The 19,833-nt window shown below is 38.7% G+C and overlaps 1 protein-coding gene across 2 annotated transcripts in view; it reads left to right on the forward strand.

The window, feature by feature from the left end:
* The window catches only part of arhgap10 (Rho GTPase activating protein 10), a 54,177-nt gene that overhangs the window by 1,064 nt on the left and 33,280 nt on the right, over positions 1-19,833 (forward strand). Inside the window, exons 2-15 of one of the 2 annotated variants that reach the window (XM_088342019.1) lie at positions 1,216-1,383; positions 9,334-9,429; positions 10,854-10,915; positions 12,410-12,481; positions 12,587-12,688; positions 15,087-15,197; positions 15,286-15,390; positions 16,401-16,530; positions 16,795-16,901; positions 16,978-17,072; positions 17,597-17,678; positions 17,814-17,856; positions 18,365-18,433; positions 18,702-18,776. In XM_088342019.1, the coding sequence (XP_088198145.1) occupies positions 1,230-1,383; positions 9,334-9,429; positions 10,854-10,915; positions 12,410-12,481; positions 12,587-12,688; positions 15,087-15,197; positions 15,286-15,390; positions 16,401-16,530; positions 16,795-16,901; positions 16,978-17,072; positions 17,597-17,678; positions 17,814-17,856; positions 18,365-18,433; positions 18,702-18,776 (1,303 nt within the window). In that variant the 5' untranslated portion in view covers positions 1,216-1,229. Of the gene's footprint in view, positions 1-854; positions 1,384-9,333; positions 9,430-10,853; positions 10,916-12,409; positions 12,482-12,586; positions 12,689-15,086; positions 15,198-15,285; positions 15,391-16,400; positions 16,531-16,794; positions 16,902-16,977; positions 17,073-17,596; positions 17,679-17,813; positions 17,857-18,364; positions 18,434-18,701; positions 18,777-19,833 lie in introns of those variants that run through there. The other variant, XR_015851123.1, reaches the window with a different exon arrangement.

A 19,833-nucleotide genomic window follows, 5' to 3' on the forward strand; every position in this document is an offset into this window, starting at 1 on the left:
TCTTTCCGTCGGTCCGCCCGTCCATCCGTCCGTCTGTCCAACCGCCGACTGCTTCCTTCCTTCCTTCCTTCCTTCCTTCCTTCCTTCCTTCCTTCCTTCCTTCCTTCCTTCCCTCCTTCCTTTCTTCCTACCTTCCTTCCTTCCTTCCTTCCTTCCTTCCTTCCGTATGTTCTTTCTTTCCCTTTCTTTTTTTTCTCTCTTTTCTTTCTTTCCTTCTTTCTTTCTTTCTTTCTCTTTCTTTCTTTCTTTCTTTTTTTTTCTCTTTCTCTTTCACACAGTCCATCGGAAATGTTCAAATGTTTCATGTTGGGTAATGATTTGGCTGTAATGCTGAACTTCACCACTTTTAACCTTCTTTTTTCAAGATTGTAGGCCTAATATGAATATATATTTAAACCTTTTCAACCAAACCCCAACAAATTAAAATGAACAAAACCATGTGCAAGCTCTTTACTTTATTTGATTTACTGTATTATTATTAATGTAGGAGGTAAATATATTGAACAATGACATTATTATTTGTATAGATGAACTTTGGATAATTTCCTCTGCCACTGTAGACAAGGTCTCGCTGCACACCAGTTGAAAAGACTGATTTTAGTTATCTCTATATTCTATACTCTATGACCAAATTGAGAGATGCAGTTTTAGTGTACGTATCTCTGTCGTATTGGACGGCTAATGGGAAATTCGACATTTTGAACGAGTTGTATACGTTAAATGTTTGAACATGGTGACGATCTTTTCATTCCTTGATTCGCCGTGCAAAAGCGAAAAAGCGCAGCAAGAACTCTCTTAACAGCACTAGGCCATCTTTGGCACAGTCCCTTCCCTTCTCCTCCCCTCCCCTCTTACACGCACGCAAATGTCAGCAGAGTTTCTCAATCTGTCACTTTGCTAGGTGGGGTGCGTTTTGTTGCGTGGAGAGAAAACATGTACAACGCAACTTTCTGACAACCGCCCTGGCGTGGACATTCTACAGACCTGCTTTGTTTGCCCACCACACGGCGTTTCGCTTTGCTTTTTCTCATCTCTGCCCTTAAAACTGGAAAACTGAAGAGCAACACCCGCGCGTGCGTGTCAGAGGAGTCAAGCATGCTAACCCACGTTAGCTGCTCCCAAGACAAATAGCTATGCTTTTCGCCGGGGGTTTGATCCAAAAAGCTTAGGTTTGATCCCAGATTCAACTTTTTGTTTTTTTCCTCCTCCCAAAAGAAACGCACAGAGACATGGGACTTCACCCTCTTGAATTCAGCGAATGCTATCTGGACAGCCCCTGTTTTAGGGAGAAGATTAAGGCTCACGAAGCAGAGCTGGACAAAACTAACAGGTTCATTAAGGAGCTGTACAAAGATGGAAAGAACCTCATCAATGCCACCAAACGTAAGTCCATTCATAAAGGGTCAGCGATTTGACTTTTGGAAAACTGGGCAGGTCTTGGCAGAACACTCCCTCACCTGCAGAGTACCTTTTGCAGATACAAAATACAGTCAAGCAGTTTAGTTTGCACGACAAAATGATATGCATTGTTTTCTCGTGACTGTAAGTCACGCATCAACTTATCACCAAATGGGAAACGTTACCCTAGCATTCATATTTAATGAGGACTAAATTCAACATTTGCATTATTGCAACTGCATTCTACCCGTTTCTGCTTAACAAAAATGAAATAGACAATGGTAAGACAGACTGGCGCTAGTGTGCCTATTAATGTCGTGCAAGGTAACAGGGTACCTGTTTGTCAAGGTAATTGCAGAAAACTTAAAGCTTGCAGGTTAGCTCTTTTAACCCTCATTTAATGGTTGACTAGGGTGAATTGTGATAAGGCCAATTAGATTCCACAAAATAATCTGTTGCAGAGGAAACTATTTAGACTTTAAAAGTGGCCGCCACAAGCCCATATTGAGATTGCAATTTAAACTGTGATATATTTTTTTTTATTTTCTCTTCCCGTTTTTTTATGGGGTGGCAGTAGCTCAGGAGGTAGAACGATCGTTTTAGGATTAAGGGATCCCAGTTCGAATCCCGGCTTGTCCATGTTACATGTCGAAGTGTCCTTGGGTAAGACACTGAACCCCTAATACCCCCAATAAGCAGGTTAGCGCTTTACATGGCTGCACAGATCACGGCCGCTATTGGGAAATGTGAAGCACAATGTAAAGCGCTTTGGGAAGTCATTGACTTGAAAAGCGCTATATAAATGCAGATCATTTCATTTCATTTCATTTTTTATGTAGCATGCAATACCTTTAAATCAATTACTTGCTCAATGAAACCAAAATACAACAGACACTGCAACTAAGATTGTCAAATATCAATCAAATATCATATAACTTGATATGATTCATGCTTTATATCTAGAATGACTGATAAACTAAAATTCTGACAGTAGACAATTGTAAGCACAGTCTGTTGGAAAGTGTAGCCATTGCAAGCTTGAGTCAGACGTTGAAGAGAGTAAGAACAGAAAACATCGTCCAATCGATTGTGTACTTTTAAAACCTTTTTTTCCATGGTCCAATTTTTGGTTTAAATTGTTGTTTGAGTTAAAAGAAAAGGTTCGGTGTCCGTATACCCAACCTATAATTTGCTGTGTGGACAAATGGCTCACTATTTACTCCTGAGGTCATGCCTTCCTACGGTGCCCAGCCCTTCTAGGTCATGCAGTGCGGACTTGAGGCTCTAAAACTAACCGTAATGGTACAACTTGAAATTATTTTCCAATTCTGTCGTGTTGGACCTGAGGAAACTGATTCATTTTTCCTAATAATTATTATGCCTTGCTGGTTATGATGTCATAATCTCAATCCACAGATAAGGATGAGACTACCAATTGTTTATACACATTGCTTTCATTTTGAATAGGTTGATTATTTAGAGCTAATCTAGATGGTAAATGTTTGTGCTGACCTACAATATCTTATTGTGTATCTCACACCCAATGCTTGTCATCTAATTGTGTGATTCATTGTCTTCCCTCCCTCTGCCCTTTTGTCAGTTGACGAGTTGTTTCTTGGGACAAGTCTAAAATGCATCTTATGCAAACATCGTATGACTAATTTGTGTTAGCTTGTAGTATGTGTGTGAAAGAGGACATTGTTAAGGTGAGATCCCACTCTCCGGAAAATGACAACAGGTGTTTTGATTCAGCTGTGCTGAGATGTGACAATTTTTTTCCATCTGTAGAATACTGTCTTTGTAGGTTGCTGGGAACCTCAGAGAGGAAAGTACAATGTTTAATATAGAGTCTCATTTACCAATATTTTCTGTTAGCTGCCCATACAGAGAGTAAACATACATTATCACCCCCAACTCTTACAGTCTTAGATGCTAGTATTAAAGAAAAAAATGCACATGACAAAAGATGAGATTAAATACAAGAACGTTTGCTAAAAATCTACACAAAGAATTACTTAAAAGGTAATTGATTTAAAAAAAAAAAAAAAAAAAAATATATAACCAAGTAGTTTATGTGTATTTTGTATGTTCTAATACAATACCACCCCAAAAAGACATGTTATTTGGGTGGTGGTCGAACAGATCATACTTTTATTTTAGCATCATATTCTTTTCTCTTAACTTTTACCTGAAAAGCTAAATTAATTAAATAGGGTAATAAAACTTGCATGCTACAACTTCAGCGGGGGGAAAAGGCACACAGTGTTCTAGAAGGTACTGTCTTTTCATGAGCCATTATCCAGTCGGACTGAAGCCGATCCTGATGCACTAATAAAACAATAATCCAACTTTCAAGGAAGATTAAAATACCACTACCAGAAACTGATTGTGCTGGAATGCCCATATAAAGGCAAATCAAGACTAACAGACTTTTCAAACGAATAAAAAAAAATGCAGCTGCGAGGATTCTTTTCATAGCGTTATCGCACAATCTTACTAAGAATTTAAATAGCCGCAAGCAATTTGGATTTGTATTACTTTTTACTTTTTACTGGGCAATCATATATGGACTCACCCGGGTCATATTTGACCTCACCTTGAACTGTGATTACCTGGACCGCAGTGGCCTGTCATGGAAGCCTGTCATATCTAGTTAATGCAAAATTCTTATGGTCACTTGCTTATCAGTCCAGACTTTTGATATAGAACACAAACATACATTCAAGTACTAATTTTAACCTCTGAATAATAATTGACTATTCCACATGTTAGACCAACTTTGGGGAAAACTTTTCAATTATTTGTTTTTTAAGCAGTGGGGAAAACTCTCTTTAAATGTTCTGAGATTGTTTTTACAACTTTCCGTTCAAAGCACGGATGCGTTGTGCTATATTGTGTTGCCACCTTTTGTTTCACATCAGTAACCTACATTCTTCTATCAACCAATGACTAGTTAAGAATTTCAAGATGTACCAAGGATATATTTTTTTTACCATATAGGTGAGGATTATTAGTTTAAATAGTAACTATGTTCTAACACAAAAATTAATCCAACCCCAACTTAAAACCATATTGGCTTTTTTTTTAATGGGAAACTGGCAAAAAGGCTGCTTTGGAACCGTTTGACAGTAAGAAAGTAGTAATAAAACCCAAAATGGAAGGACATCCTCTTCTCAAATGCTTATAATTCAGTTTGCAGAAAGGGAAAAAAAGGGATAAAAGTGTTGTTAGTTTTGACCTCCAAACAATCCGCTGATGCGATGTATGACGTCTCTCGGCAACTGCCTTCCACTCCCACAGTTGTGAGGAAGTCCAGCTACGGAAAGTCCTTGGACTCTGAGAGGAAACTTGAATTGAGGATGCTTGGGGGGGCATGAGAGCAGTGACATGGAAGTGTCCACTAGAGGAGCAACAAGCAAACAGGCTTCTGTTTCTTGCGCTTTCCTCCTCAGGAACCATGTCCTGTCTGTGTCTACCTCCTCACCGTTGTCCTTAGGAAGCTTGGGTGTCCGAGGCATATTGCCTTATTCGTGCTTGACCTCTTTGTTTTGGTCCTGGAATTACCTGGCAGTTACATTTTCTGAGGGTAATTTATTTCCTTATCCCAAATGCTTTCCCTTAGAAGAGAGCTTTGCAAAGGGTTATAAGAGTGGTTGGCCTGCGTGTGCTTTGGCCCAGTATAATGTTTCACTATAATCACATTATGACTTCTGCCAGAGAGCCACATCACAGTATTTCATTAAACTTGCATTAGCTCCATGTTACAGGATTTCCTATTGTGTTGGCACAACAACGAGAGTACAGAATTTCACTTTTTGACATCGTAAAGGAAGTCAGAAATGTTAGTGGTTGCTTGACCACTCTTAAAGCACATGCACATCTGCAACCAGCCTCATAGCCATTGTTGCTAGGAGGCCTCCCTCGGGGCATGTTTTGAGAATCAGGAAGTGTCAGATGAAGTAATGTAACAGGGGGTGTTATGATCTCTGAGTAAGGCTTCAGTCAGGGCAAAAGTTGGAAAGGGGTGAGCCTGAGGAATAAATCTGTGTTTTGGACTGGAAATGACTGGAGAGTGGAACAGGAAGGATCTGTGGAAAAACCATAGTGTAGTGGTGTGCTTTCAACATCCGGGGTAGGGGGGCTACAACAAATGTGAATGTGGCAAGCAAAATAAAATGGCCACATAAACCAGATGGATGCACCGCATCTTCAGCATTTAAACTTTGACATAATTTTCACTTTGTTTTCAGGAAACATTAAATTCACTCAGGTGATCTGTTCTCTCATAGTACCCCCCTTTTTCATTCACAGTTTTTGTTTGGAATTGTTAACATGAAATATGAATCGTAACATTGGCATGATGGGAGTTGATCAAAGAAACACATTTTAAAAGAATGGCCTATTGGTGGAAATAGGAATTACCTTGCTGATGACCCATTTAGAGAACTTATCTTTAACTTGAATACTAGAATTTTTAGGATGACATGAATTTTGGTATTCATTTTCTGTACAAACCTGCCCGATGATTGTGTTTGCGAGCGAACACTCCACACACCTTTTTATCTCTGAGTAGGGGCACATGTGTGTAGGTGACACAAGCAGGTCTGTTAGTTTCCAAGATTTGCTGCCTGGTCACAAAAAAGGCCCGCTTGTGACATAGATGGCTGCAAGGTGAAATACACTCATGACTCATTGCCTTGAACCAGCAGAGTGGGGGTCTTTGGCTTGCTGCAACTTTTGACGGTCCCAGGTTTGCTCTAAAATACAAATAGGGCAGAGAGGTCATTTGATTCTGGGTGATGTCCACATATGTGCCTGTTTTTATAGTTTTTGTCTCATTTAACAAGGCAGTTTTCTGAGCAATCGGGAACACGGAATCTCTTATGCTTTTCCAAATACCGTCTGTTCTTGATTAACGTTGTTGTGTCATGCTTTCATTCCTTGTGTTTTATGTAATGAAGTCCGCGCAGCTTGTCTTCATAATGGCCTATGTGAATCGTCCGCCCTTGACTTTGTTGGACACGCGCAAGGCTTGCATCATCAGTTTCTGGTCGGGCGTGGTCTGGTCCTTTACTTGCAAGTTGCTTGTCATCATATACAGATTGTCATCTATGTTTTAATCACTTTCTTAGATGTAAATTCCATAAAATAGCCTTCTACATCTGATTGAATATCAGCCTCAAAAGAAAGTCCCTATAGCCAGCTTACTAGAATAGCCAGCAATTTTTTCGCTCTGGTGTTTTTTGCAAAGAGCAGCAGCGAAGTACCTTTTAAATGATTTTACTGTGAAATACATTGCAATATAGCGAGTTATATTTACATGTAAAATAATGTATAGCTAGCCAAGCATTGCATAGTTGCATGGATCATAGGTTACATCGTTATCGGTTTGCCACTCTTTTGAACCAGTTGAACTGGTTCTGGGAAAATGTTTGGATTATCTAACATAAACTACCCATATCAAAGGATTCTCAAATTCATCTAATCTTTTACTAAATACTCAAAGAAATCAAAATTAATATTGTATAAGAAATTCTGTGTCTGCTTCAGGTTATTATAGTTCCTTGAAATATGTTTGTAACCTTTTTGTGCCGTCACTTAGACCTGATAAATTTTAAACTCTGCGTATGTAAGAACTGTCTTAGTTCAAAACACATTGCGAAATGCTGATACAGAAAACATGAAAGCAAACTTGTTCATAAAAACATGAACAAATTTTCCAAACGCGAGACAACTATTGTTTTAAGCATGCAATTTTTTTATACTGCAAAATGAATCTTAAGGACTCAACCTTGTCATATGTAATGTTTGACAAGGCGGTAATAAAAGCACTGGCAGTTATGCAACACTTAACTAGAGTGGTTAAGTTATGCAGAGATAGAGTGGTAAAAAATAAAACCCAATGAGTGTAATACTAGCAGAGGTTAAAGGCTGGATTGACTGTTACCATTAGCAACCACTGACCAAGATTGCAGTCATCCCTCATGTTGCAAAATAAGGACTATTCGTGCTAGGAGCGCCGTGACAAGAGTCACCTTTTATGGACCTGCACACCCTGCTTTGGATTCCTGCATGGCGTGTGGTTAAGATTTGTGGTCAATTAACAATTGTTTCAAAGTCAATTGCAGTGCTTCTTATACTACATTATGATTTGCTGCCAAAACACTTTGCTGAGCTGCAGGGGCTACTTTGTAAATAGTGAAGTGGACTGACTGATGCTGTTTTCGATGACTGAAATGCCAACGTGAATACAAGGCTGTCAACAGCAAATGTATTTCATATATCTGTTCCCTTGTTTTCTATATTGATTAATTTAACTCTCCATCTCCTTACTTCCCCCCCTTTAATGTCGAAGTCTGGACAGGAGACAGATTTCACCAATCATTTTAAGAACATTCACCCTTAGGCACATTCTAGAAACTTTTCTGAGACTTTTCTGGTAAGTTCCATGATATGGATCCTCTGCTTAGGCACAAAGACTAACCTTAGGATGGTGCATTGGTGCAGCCCCCTTCTTCCTTGCTATGGTCAGACTGGCTAATGCGGCTCTTGTGCTGAGAAGCCAGACTTTCTTAATCCACAGCATGTGTTTGCAAACTTGTGAAAGAACCTTAGGGCTAAAATGTTACTGCAACATTTAATTTGATATCTCAACAGCAAATCCGTTTCTATGTTGCAAGTAAATTGATTTCCATGTAGCCTCGACCACTTTTGTCAAGGCCAGACACACGGCAAAGTTTCCTTGCACTGCAAAACTCCAGTCTTAAAATACCCTCTTGAAACATTTTGCCACGCTTCCCAAGATGGGCGTGGTGGGGGGTTTGAGGAAAGCTTTACTGCTGTGCAGTCATATACATGCCAGGTCAGATGAATCTCTGTACATAGCTTTTTATTTGTCCTTTGTGAATGTTAATTTTAGTCATTTCGTTTACACTTTGCCATATGCAAATATATATTGTTAGCTTATCATTTCACAGACATTTTGACATGCAGCAGGATGCCCATGCCTGTGAGACAAACAGGATGTTTGAAAAGGGGTTAACCACAATGTATATGTGGGTGGTTAAGGCCATACAAAATGAAAAACTTAGTCTGGGTAAGTCGATCATTGGTGTTGCATTTTTTTGCCAAACAAACCCAAGCCAATTTTAAATATAGGAACGGTGGTAATGTCATTGGAACTGTAAGAAGCAGATAGTTAGAATGCACCAATGTAATTTGGTCCAAAGGATGGCAAATTATGTCATGTAAGCAATTTATTGAGACCCTGTAGGGTTTACCTGAAAATATGCTAAGCCTGGTTGGTGAGCAAAGATCATTGACTGCAAATGTGTTCTGACCTGTGTGAAATTTGGGCAAAAATAAGAGCAAGTGGTTTTCAGACTATGATTGGCAATTCCATCCATTTTATGCGCCGCCTATCCTCACTAGGGTCGCGGGGGTGCTGGAGCCCATCCTAGCTATCTTCAGGCAGTCGACGGGACACCCTGAACCGGTTGCCAGCCAGTCGCAGGTTACACAGAGACAGACAACTCACTCGCTCAGTCAACCCTAGGGACAATTTGAACCGGCCAATTAACCTGACATGCATGTTTTTGGAATGTGGGAGGATACTGGAATGCCCAGAGGAAACCCACGCAGGCACAGGCAGAACATGCAATGTCCACACGGGAGGCTGCGCATTGTAGGGCTGCGTGCTAACCCCCCAGCCCCTGTTCCACCCTTTGATAGGCAAATGTTGAAAAATAATTAACAATCGATGTACTGGCTCGTAGCTCCCTCTTTATTTGTTGGCATTCATTGATAGGTTGGTGGGGGGACAACAAAAGCCTGGTGGTCCACCGGGCATTAAAGCGCTGGAGAAAACCCTGCTCTGTGTCTACTGGTATTTGATACAACATCCTAATCAAAGGATTGCTGACTTCACTATTTCAGAATTGGGGATGGCGCAGCGCAAATTCGCCCAGTGCCTGGGAGAGTTTCAGTTTGAGTACATTGGTGATGCAAAGACCGATGACGAGCGGTGCATTGGTAAGTGGGCTCCTCTTTTCTACTTTTTTACTGTTGATACACCGCTTGTGTCAACATCAAATGAAAATGTTTTTCTTTGGTTCTTCTTTAACTACACATTTAGGGTCATGTCAGGTATAAATATATCTCACTTGTAAGATTACTTAATCATTAGTGATGAAATAATTAAGGGCACACTTATCCTAGTTTCATCATACTCTACTCTAGCACGCTTACTGCTAAAATTACGTACACACAAGTAATGTTTATAGCGAACAATCAGAACTGGTAAAAAACGTTTTTAATAACTATGTTGTTGAGTCGCTCTGCATAGTTTCTGAGCTGACAAAATAGTCCATTGTCTGCACCGTGTCTCCTCAGTAGGGTCGCGGGGGTGCTGGAGCCCATCCCAGCTATCTTCGGGCAGATGGCAGGGGACACCCTGAACTGGTTGGCAGCCAGTTGCAGGGCACACAGAGACAGACAACTCACTCGCGTATTCACACCTAAGGACAATTTGGACCGGCCAATTAAGCTTACATGCATGTTTTTGGAATGTGGGAGGAAACCGGAGTGCCCGGATGAAACCCATGCAAGCGCGGGGAGAACATGCAAATTCCACACAGGCAGGTTTGATCCCGCGACCTCAGAACCGTGCTGCGGACGCGCTAACAACTCAGCCGCCGTGCTATAAGGAATTGTGAAATTGTACTGTGCTGTTTTTCGGTCTTAAAACGCGTCTTTTTAAACTGACTGTGACTGTGAGTGTGTAAAGGGCAATTTTTCATGGTGCACTTGAACACTCCCTTGTACTAACATGACCATGTATAAAGCCAAACAGATTTGTCTGCCAGGGTTTGATCCCCTGACCTCAGAACTGTGCCGCACACGCGGTAACCACTGAGCTGCCGTGTTGCCTGACAAAATCGTCATCTGCATATAATAATGGTTTATCTTGGATCAATGGGATGACATATTTCTTAGAAGCAACCGGGCACCATTTGGGCAGAAGGGGCACAGAGAAGGGGAGAAAAGTTAGGGTTCGGAATGGTGCGGACTTAATGATTCAAGTGTGAGTTCGCTGAAATCCAGTTTTGTAATTTTTTATTTTATTTATATTCATTCTTTTAATTCGGAAATACCTATTGACCATTCAACAGTGTTTGACTCCATAACTTCATTTCACTTATGTCTTTCCAAATACACTTTAAAAATGCCGCTTAACATTAAATTTGGCTATTTGGAGTCAATTGAAATCATGTCCCCCTCTCTTTTCAAAATTTTGGCTATTTGCCAAACCATTATGAGGTCAGCAAAAGCCCTCTTGACAGTCTGTATCTTGAATGAGTGATTCACTAGGTACCTTTATCTGCTTTTATGGACTTTCTTACGTTTATTTTGATTTCCCAAATTTATCAGAAAACTGTTAAACTTGTGTTTTCCAGATGAGTCACTGCAGGAGTTCTCCTCATTCCTCAAGAACTTGGAAGAACAAAGAGAACTGATGGTGAGCCAGACCAGTCAGAGCCTGCTTGAATGTCAGGGAAATACCTGCTTGTGTCTTTCACTGAGTGTATTTTCAACCAGCCGCCATGTATTAATGTCCATATTTGGTACTCGTATCGTTAACGTCCTGCTCCCTCATCCAGTCAGCTGTCCCGGGAGGCAAATTTCATTTTTCCCCAACAGCAGGGGAAACGGCATGCTTCACTGAGTATTTGAATGCTGAAAGTCACTTCAAATACACAGAGTCAACATTCAGGATATACTCCATTTGGCATATTAAGAAACAATAATAATGGAACATGCAATAAGACTTGTTTAGTATTTGGGAAGGTGCTACACCTACTTACTTACCCACATCTGATAAATACAAGGACAAATAATAAATGTCTCCGTAAGTCTAGGTATTCAGAACAAGAATTGTAGCTGACTACACAGACTGCTTAAAGGGGTTGTGGAAAACTGATCGAAGGGGCATATTTATTTTTTCGTTTTTTTTTTTTTTTTTTTTTTTTTTTTGTACAAATGTACATGGTCTTGCAGAATATTGTCAATGAAAAGTGTTATTGCCTAGTATCATGCAAACCTACTCAGTATGTTGTGCAATGAGTCTCGCCTGTCTAAGGTTCACTGCTATTGAACATTTATGGGTACAGCCGTTACACTCTTAAATAAAAATCTCGCTTGCTATGAGTAAGTCATTATGTTCGTTATGAAATTACTCCCTCATGACACGAAACTGGAAGTTGACTACTTTATAAATGGAGACATAAGTGTGGTTAAGAAGTGTGGGATGACATCACAGTTCAATAAGGAAAAGTGGGCTACAGGCACTGACACGTCTCGGTGGCCTCCCTGGCAAGAGCACCCCGAGGGGGCTAGGGAAAAACATGTTGCTGTTATTCATGGGAATGTTCAAAAGTTGAATGGTGTAAGTCAACTAGCCTGACAAAATGAACAAGTTGTAATTATTATTGTTGGCCCACAACACAATGTGACTGATAAATAGCTTAGTCACGTTTCAGAAATAAAAGGATAAATGATTTTATATTCTTATATTAAGATTGTGTTAACAAAGTTGACTCAAAGTCCAATAAATGTTGCTGTAATAGAACTCACATGTGCAGTACAGTAGTCTATTTTGTTTAATTAAGTTAATTACATTATTTAATTGAATTTGATTTTAAAAAGCTAAACTATAAATGTGCTGACAGTCGTTTTAAAATGAGAAAAAATCAACTACATTCTAATATACTTGTTTTTTTCCCAAGGTATTCAATTTGTTTAAATACAAATGAAAATACTCATAGCACACTTGTTAGTTATTTTTGGGACTTCTAGCTGAATAAATAAATAACATTTTATGTCATTTTTTTAACAGAATGGTTTTCTCATTGTAAAATAATTATTTGTAAACATGTTTTAAGAACAAAACGATTTGATTATAGCGTATCGATAAAATGTTTTAACGCAGAAACAAATCTTTTTCTCTTTTTAGATGAGAAACATCACAGAAACCCTCATGAAACCGCTGGAAAAGTTCAGAAAAGAGCACCTTGGTACAGTAAGGGTAATGTATGACAGCTAATGGCCTTTTTCTATTTTTTTTAACTATACTGTAGCAGTTACTTATCCTTTTTGCTCCCATTGCTGAGATTTACAACTGTTTTTCCAGGCGGAGAGGAAAAAGTATGAAAAAGAAACAGAGAAATACTATAGCTCACTGGAGAAGCTTCTAAACATGTCTGCCAAGAAAAAAGAACCCCAGCTACAAGAGGTATTTTGAAGCTTGCTCATAGAAATGTACATTTTTTTTCAACATTAGTGAGTCATTGATAAAATAAAGGTTGAACCAATCTTGTATAAATCTATTACGTATGAATGAATATGATTAGAAGAAGTTGGGATTTAAAAACAAATGCCACCATTTAGGGATCTATTCTATGCAAATTGGTACAATTGATTATTGTATGTAGTCCATGATTGGTATTTATCAAAACTTCCCTACAGACTAAAAAAATAAAATAAAAATTCCCCCAGAAACAGTCCTGTTTAGAAAGTCTTTGTTTGGGTCCCGCCGCAAAGCCATGACGCAGTAGGTGAAGCTCCCAGTGACGCAACTCCAAGCGCCAATTTTCCTGGCTCGTTTGCAGAGGAAACGTGCACTCTCTTTGACCACAACACTGAGGTCAACTGTGGTGGCTGCAGTGTGCTCTACAGTCCATACCGCCATCTGAATGGAGACCCTTGGCCACCTCTTGCTCACTTGTTTTCATAGTCATTTGTGTCCATGTAAGGTGATACCAGATGACACTTGAAACTGTTGGCATTGCGACATTCTAAACTTTGTGGTGGACGGGTGCGGGGTATACGCGTCTGTTCAGTGGAGTATATTAAGAGAAAAATTTAACTTAGTGTTGGATATTTTAAACCATAATGAACAAAACCACACAGGAAAATCCATATGACTAAGAGTGAAGATTGGTAACACTTTTGCTTAGAGTGTTAGATTAGTGTTGATTAGAATGTTGAAGCTAAATGTTACTGTAATTTAGTTCAGGGGGGCTCGATGAGAACTTGTGATACATTTATGACACACAGTAAATTGTCTTTGATTAAATAAATATGGCCAGGTTAGCTTGTCCAAGTCGTACAGTTATTTCTTGACCAATGAGTAAAATCAAGAAGTGTGAGATATAAAAACATGTCAAGAATTGTATGCCATTTTTTGTCGCTTCTTACAAAGACAACCATTTGCTCAATTCTTCTTATCCCATGCTATTTTTAAAATTGAAATACCAAAACTGCACGCATCCGCTTCGGTTAGTCTGTATAAATAGTTAATAATAAGTCTTTGTATAATATGTGAATGAAAATGTAAACGTCAGACCTATCGGCACTGGCGCCTCCTAGTGTTGCATTTGGCACTGACCATCAAATAGACTTAATGTAACAGATGTCCTTGTATGCTACAGAAATATTACACTCTACGCGATTAATAATTATTTTTCCCCAATTAAATCTTACTCTGTCCATTAGAAATATCTGATAATCATCAAGAACTTTTGGCCTTTATCCGTTTTAATACCCCAAAAATGTCTTTACTTTTCAAGCTCTGTATCGGTTTTATGCAAATTAATCCCATGATGTAATATATTTGGACCACATTCAGGACTGATTATTCACACACACATTTCGGTCAAGTAGTAGCTACATTGCTTGATTTTGAAAACAAAGGGGGAGCAGGTACACCAAAGACTTAAACAAATTGTTCAGTCATTTGCTTTTTTTATATTATGCGTTTCACTATTTATTGAAGCAAAGCCCAGATGCCAAAAAAGTCCTCCCGAGACCTCTTCATTATTGCCCATTGGTGCGTAAACAGTATTTAACATCTGATCATATAGTCTGCTCGCTTCGATTCAGAACACTGATGGGGATATTGACATTTTCTCCAGTTTCATGACGATATAGTTAACTTAAATCTAAACGGCTGCTAATCTGACTTTTGCACTACTGGCATTTTTTTTTTTTTTTTTTTTTTTTTTTTTTTTATAGCTTGCCACTCCTTGCACATTGCTCTCTGCACTATTGTAATTGCAGCGTTATTGTTACAGTGTTAATGTTACTGTGTACCTGACTTGTTAACCTGACTGCCCATTTTGCACATCTGGTTAGCTACTCTTCTTGCACTATCGGCACTATGGTAAAATACTACACGTAGCCAAAATACAATACAACATTATTTATATCTGTACATTCAAGGAAACTGTGGGGGTCAGATGCATCGACATTTCGTTCTGTATACACGTGTACTAGAATGACAATAAAGTAGATCTGAATCTGAATCTGATATATACACCAGTGTATTTGACAAAAAGGCAAGAACAAAGTCGTGATATGGTTAGCTTTTTTTGTCCTTTAATTATTTTTCCAATTTTGCTTACCATTCTAAATTAGGAAAATGATTCAGACTCTTCTTTAGAGAATACATTCCCCTCAAGCATTCCAGTTTAAGGCTATTTTAGATCCACATTCTTATTTCTTTTTATATTTTTTTTTGATTGAATGGTGATGAAAGGGACCCCAAGTCTCTGTGCCCAATGCAACCTATTCTAATTCCAGACTACATCTGTGCACGATTATAATTTTCACTCTGTGTGTGTTCCCTCCAGGCAGACATCCAGGTGGAAACAATGAGGCAGCACTTCCAAGAGGAGTCGCTGGACTATGTGTGCAAGTTACAGGAGATCCAGGAGAGGAAGAAATTTGAGTGTGTTGAGCCAGTGAGTGACGTAACCAGCTTTACTTTGTATACAATGCTCATATACTGGATTGTATACTGAGCCCACACGATGTTGTCATGTTTTGCAGATGCTGGCATTTTTTCAGACTGTCTTCACTTTTTATCACCAAGGTTTCGAGCTGGCCAACGACTTTGACCATTATAAACGTGCACTACAGATCAATATTCAGAATGTAAGTGCAATAATACTATTGCATTTAGTGTGTATGGTTAGTCAATACTCCAGTCAATGGGTAAAATGTGTGGTTGCCCCAAAGGCTAAGTTTTGAATGAGTTTGTTAGGTTAATGCCTTAAGAAGAACTTTATTCAAGTTATCGCTGTTAAAATGTAAATTGCTTTTAGTCTCTTCAAAGTCTAGTGTTTTGTTTTGTTTTCATTAAATGTAAATGACAATGGTGTGCATTTGTATAGCACTTTTCGTGACAATGAAGACCTCCCAAAGCTCTTTACAATGTGGTTCACACTTACCCATTCACACACACTCGCATACCGATAGCAGTGTCAGCCATGCATGGCAACTACCTGCTTATCGGGGACTTTAGGGATTCAGTGTCTAGCCCAAAGACACTTTGACATAAAACACGGAGGAGCCGGGAATCGACCCTGCGGCCTCTTGGTCCCAAGACTTGTTCTTACATCAAGCAATAAATTTTATTTCTAGTGGAGTTTAACCACTAAGGTATTCCCTAATCGAACCTAGTTAATTTTATTAAAATTAATTACATTCAGCAGCATAGTAAGAGGTGCAATTTAATGTCATGTAATCTTTAACTATCATCTGGAGGGACGAAAGCATAACCAACTTGTGTGCCGAGGTGCTTAACTTGTTTGGGTGTTTGGGTATTTGGGTTGGCCATGGTCCAAAAAATTTTTGTGTGTGTGTTTTTTTTGCTACTTTTTCCCTTTTTATTTTCTTTATTTTTGTATGTGTTGTCTTGCTGTCGGTCACCCCTCTCGAGGGATATGACCAGGGTAGATAGATAGATGAATAGATAATCTTTAACTAAATCAACTTTTCCAGGTAATGGAGAATAAAAACATATTTGCATTTAAACTTAAAGTAAAATTCTGAGTGTGTGGCAGATCAAGGAATTTTAAAATTGCAGCCACAAGTCCACTGTGTATGCACACTTGTCCATCTTTTTTCTAACTGTGGTACACTTAATGTCTCCTCCCACTCAGACAAGGAGTCGGTTTGAGGGCACGCGTTCTGAGGTCAACGAGCTCATGAAAAGGATTCGAGAGGCGCCTCAGGATTACAGACAGACGAGCCCTATCAGCTGCGAGGGATACCTTTATGTTCAGGAAAAACGTAAAGATTTCTATTTAATTTTAATCGGCACTCGTTTTGTTCAATCATATTTTTTTTATCTTTAAATCATTATTTGTTGTTTCATGTTTAAGGGATGTAAATATTGCATACAGTGTTCATATCACACATTAATTTGATAGCAGTACCTTAGACGTGAGTATTTGTTTAAATTTAGTCCACCATTAACGGTAAAGTACTTTGCTCTGTACCTGAGAAGGCAAGCAACATTGGTTTAAATATTTTCTCACCCTTTTGGTCTTTCAGGACCACCTCCCTTCGGTTCGAGTTGGGTAAAGCGCTATTGCACCTTTGTTAAAGAGCAGAAGATCCTTCATATGGTGACTTTTGACCATAGATCTGGCGGAAGGACTGTGAGCATTGGTACAGATTAGACATTAAAACTTCCGACCTGTTGGCAATAGGTTTTTTCTGTTGTTTGTTTTTCAGGGTGAGACTGAGTCGGTCACGCTTAAGTCTTGCGTCCGCAAAACGACAGATATGTTGGACAGGAGGTTTTGCCTCGATCTCGACATTACAGATCGGTAAGGGAGGATTTGTTTTATTTACCCTTGAATATACAGCTTATTTGCAGAGAACGGTAGCCATTTTATTTGGAGTCCGGTTTATGCGAGCTGAAAGAGTCCTTTAACAGTGTTAGCAATTTGTTATCAAATGCAAGTAGCATTTTAAACTCGAGACCAAAGACTGGGTTTAATAATTTGCCCTCAACATTGTGAACATATTGCATGTCAGATAACTATCAGCTTTCCACTGTCTATAAATTCTTGCCCGGCAGTCAAGTCTCCAATGTTTTCCTGTGAATTATGTCCTTCCAATCAAGTCTGAATTCATTTAAGGAGAAATGCTTTTTTTCACTTATTTTTTTTGTCAAGGCCCAAATATCCCATTAAGAAGTGTTAATGTGTTGAAAATTAACCCCATAAATCTGCTATTATTAAATACGCTCGGAAGTGACTAATCAAGTTCACTGTGTATTTCAGAAGGATATCACTTATTTCATCAACTAAAGTGTTCTTTTTCATCGTAATGCTTTTTTGTTTCTCAGACCAGGCACAGCTCTCACAGTGCAGGCTCTTTCAGAGGGTGACCACAAATTTTGGATGCTGGCCATGGGAGGGAAGGAACCTGTGAGTCAGAAAACTTTGTACTATCTCATCATTTGCACCTCACTTTACTATTACATTCCCAACAAAGTTATTGTTGTTTACCTGTGGCTGCCCTTCATGTCAATTTGCTGCAATAACCATTATGTCTCATAACAGGTCGGGCGTTATCTTGGGAGGTCCTATTCTAAAGAAAGAGGAAGTGAGTTTTGGAACAATTTATATGTATAAGAATGTAGGATTAGGATTTGTAGGTCATTTTTTATGAAAATATAGTCGATTTTATGAAATTGAGGTTGCAATAATATGGGCCCACCACCCACCAAAAAAACATATTTTGACAACTGATTTTTAACGAATAAGGGGAAAAGTTGATTATTTGATTTAAAATGAGGTCTAGTAATAATGAACAAAGTGACTAATGTGACAAGTAAAAAAAATATACGAGAAAAAAAATCACGTTTTAAATGAAATTATATGTTAAAACATTAGAATGGCTACAGAACTATCAAAAGTCTAAAACTTTTTTAAACACCATCTACTGGTATATATTCTAAGAATATCAATGTAAAATGCAAGGTCTGTTTTATAAGAATGTCGTCGAATATTAGAAGCAATTATTGTATTGTAACTCAAGATACACATGGGATCCAGAGAAAAAAACAATTGTGTCTGTGTCATTTGCTTTTTTAAAATATTTTCTCTTGCAGTTGATGCTCAGCTTGATGATGTGGGTCTGACATTTGTGAAAAACTCCATCAACGCCATTGAAGCAAGAGGTGAACATTTAACAATCTCATACATATGCCAAGTGTGTACGCAACCAAACTAAAAAAAACGGATCCTGCAGTTCTCTCTGTGGCCATAAGAGGTCAGGTTTACACTAGACATGAAAATGTTTTCCTGCTACTCGCGCTCAATCTTGATATATTTATTTGTATTCATATGACCACGTGTCCAGCAAATATTTGTATGATTTTTCCTCTTATTTTAATGCCACTAAAGCCATTGCTGTGCCACTCATTTACTCATTTGCTCATTGTACAGGTATTAACGACCAAGGCTTGTACCGAGTTGTGGGAGTCAGCTCCAAGGTTCAAAAGCTCCTCTCGTTAATGATTGGTAAGTTCTTTAAAAAATGCATGTCACTGTTTTATTCTACATAGGCCAATGTTAGTTATTATTTCTTACAGCAATGGTAGATGTCAGTCACGCATGATGACCGATCTTGCATCTGGGCAAGTAGATTATACTTTTACAGCTTAAACCAAACAATAGTGTTTATTTGGTGGCAGAAGATGCAATTATCAGTGTGATTGCGGTAAAAGTTCAGAGGATTTCTTTCTGTTACAATTCCCACTTTAAAAAAAAATTATTTATTCCTAATTGTTCTGCTGCAGTCAAATGTTTATGCTGCAGACAAATGTTTATAGCGGTTTATCGAAAAAGTCTGTATTTTCATAAAGTTATATGCATACCAAGTTAAGCATTCTATTAAATTCTAGTTACAAGTTGAGTAAATAATATGTGAATAAAAAAATAGCAAAGTTATAACTTGAGTTAAAGTAGAGTTCATTAAAAAGGTTTGAGGAAGGAGATGGTTTTAGTGCTCACCCAGACACCCCCGCCCTTGATTTGCCCACACTTGCGTTCTCCTCGTCGTGTCCTTCCCCGCCTGCTCTAGGGTTTGCCACCATCTCTCGCTGACGCGGCGCTCACTTTTCCAGCGCTGTGTTTAGAATGTCAACAAACCCAGGCAGCCGGAGAAGCCAGGCCTGTCTTGTCTTCCTCAAAGCTGCACACTCATGCTGCACATAGTCCCATTAGATGACACTCCAGAGCTGTATCAAGAAATGTCATGTCAGTAAGATAATGATGCTCACTCGTCAGATTATTTTGCCAAGTACGATTTTTGTTTTTCTATATAAAGAGGTCCTTATAAATATTTGTAATATAAACACAATTTAGTTTAAGTGAAATACCTCTTACAAAAGTTTGCAACCTTTGGTGTTTTGTTTGGTGAAAAATAAGCACTAGTTTAAGTGCTGTATATTCTGCATTACAAGGCGTGCCCCCAATTGACTTTTGTCAGGTTTATTTCAGAATATAAGGCACATGAAAGAGACTACAGTAGGAGCTACCGTGTTTATTCGGTTACTTACTGTATATATTAGTGCAA

The sequence above is a fragment of the Urocampus carinirostris genome, chromosome 8 (genome assembly GCF_059441175.1).
Source record: "Urocampus carinirostris isolate Australia breed hairy pipefish chromosome 8, RoL_Ucar_1.0, whole genome shotgun sequence".
Lineage (NCBI taxonomy): Eukaryota > Metazoa > Chordata > Actinopteri > Syngnathiformes > Syngnathidae > Urocampus > Urocampus carinirostris.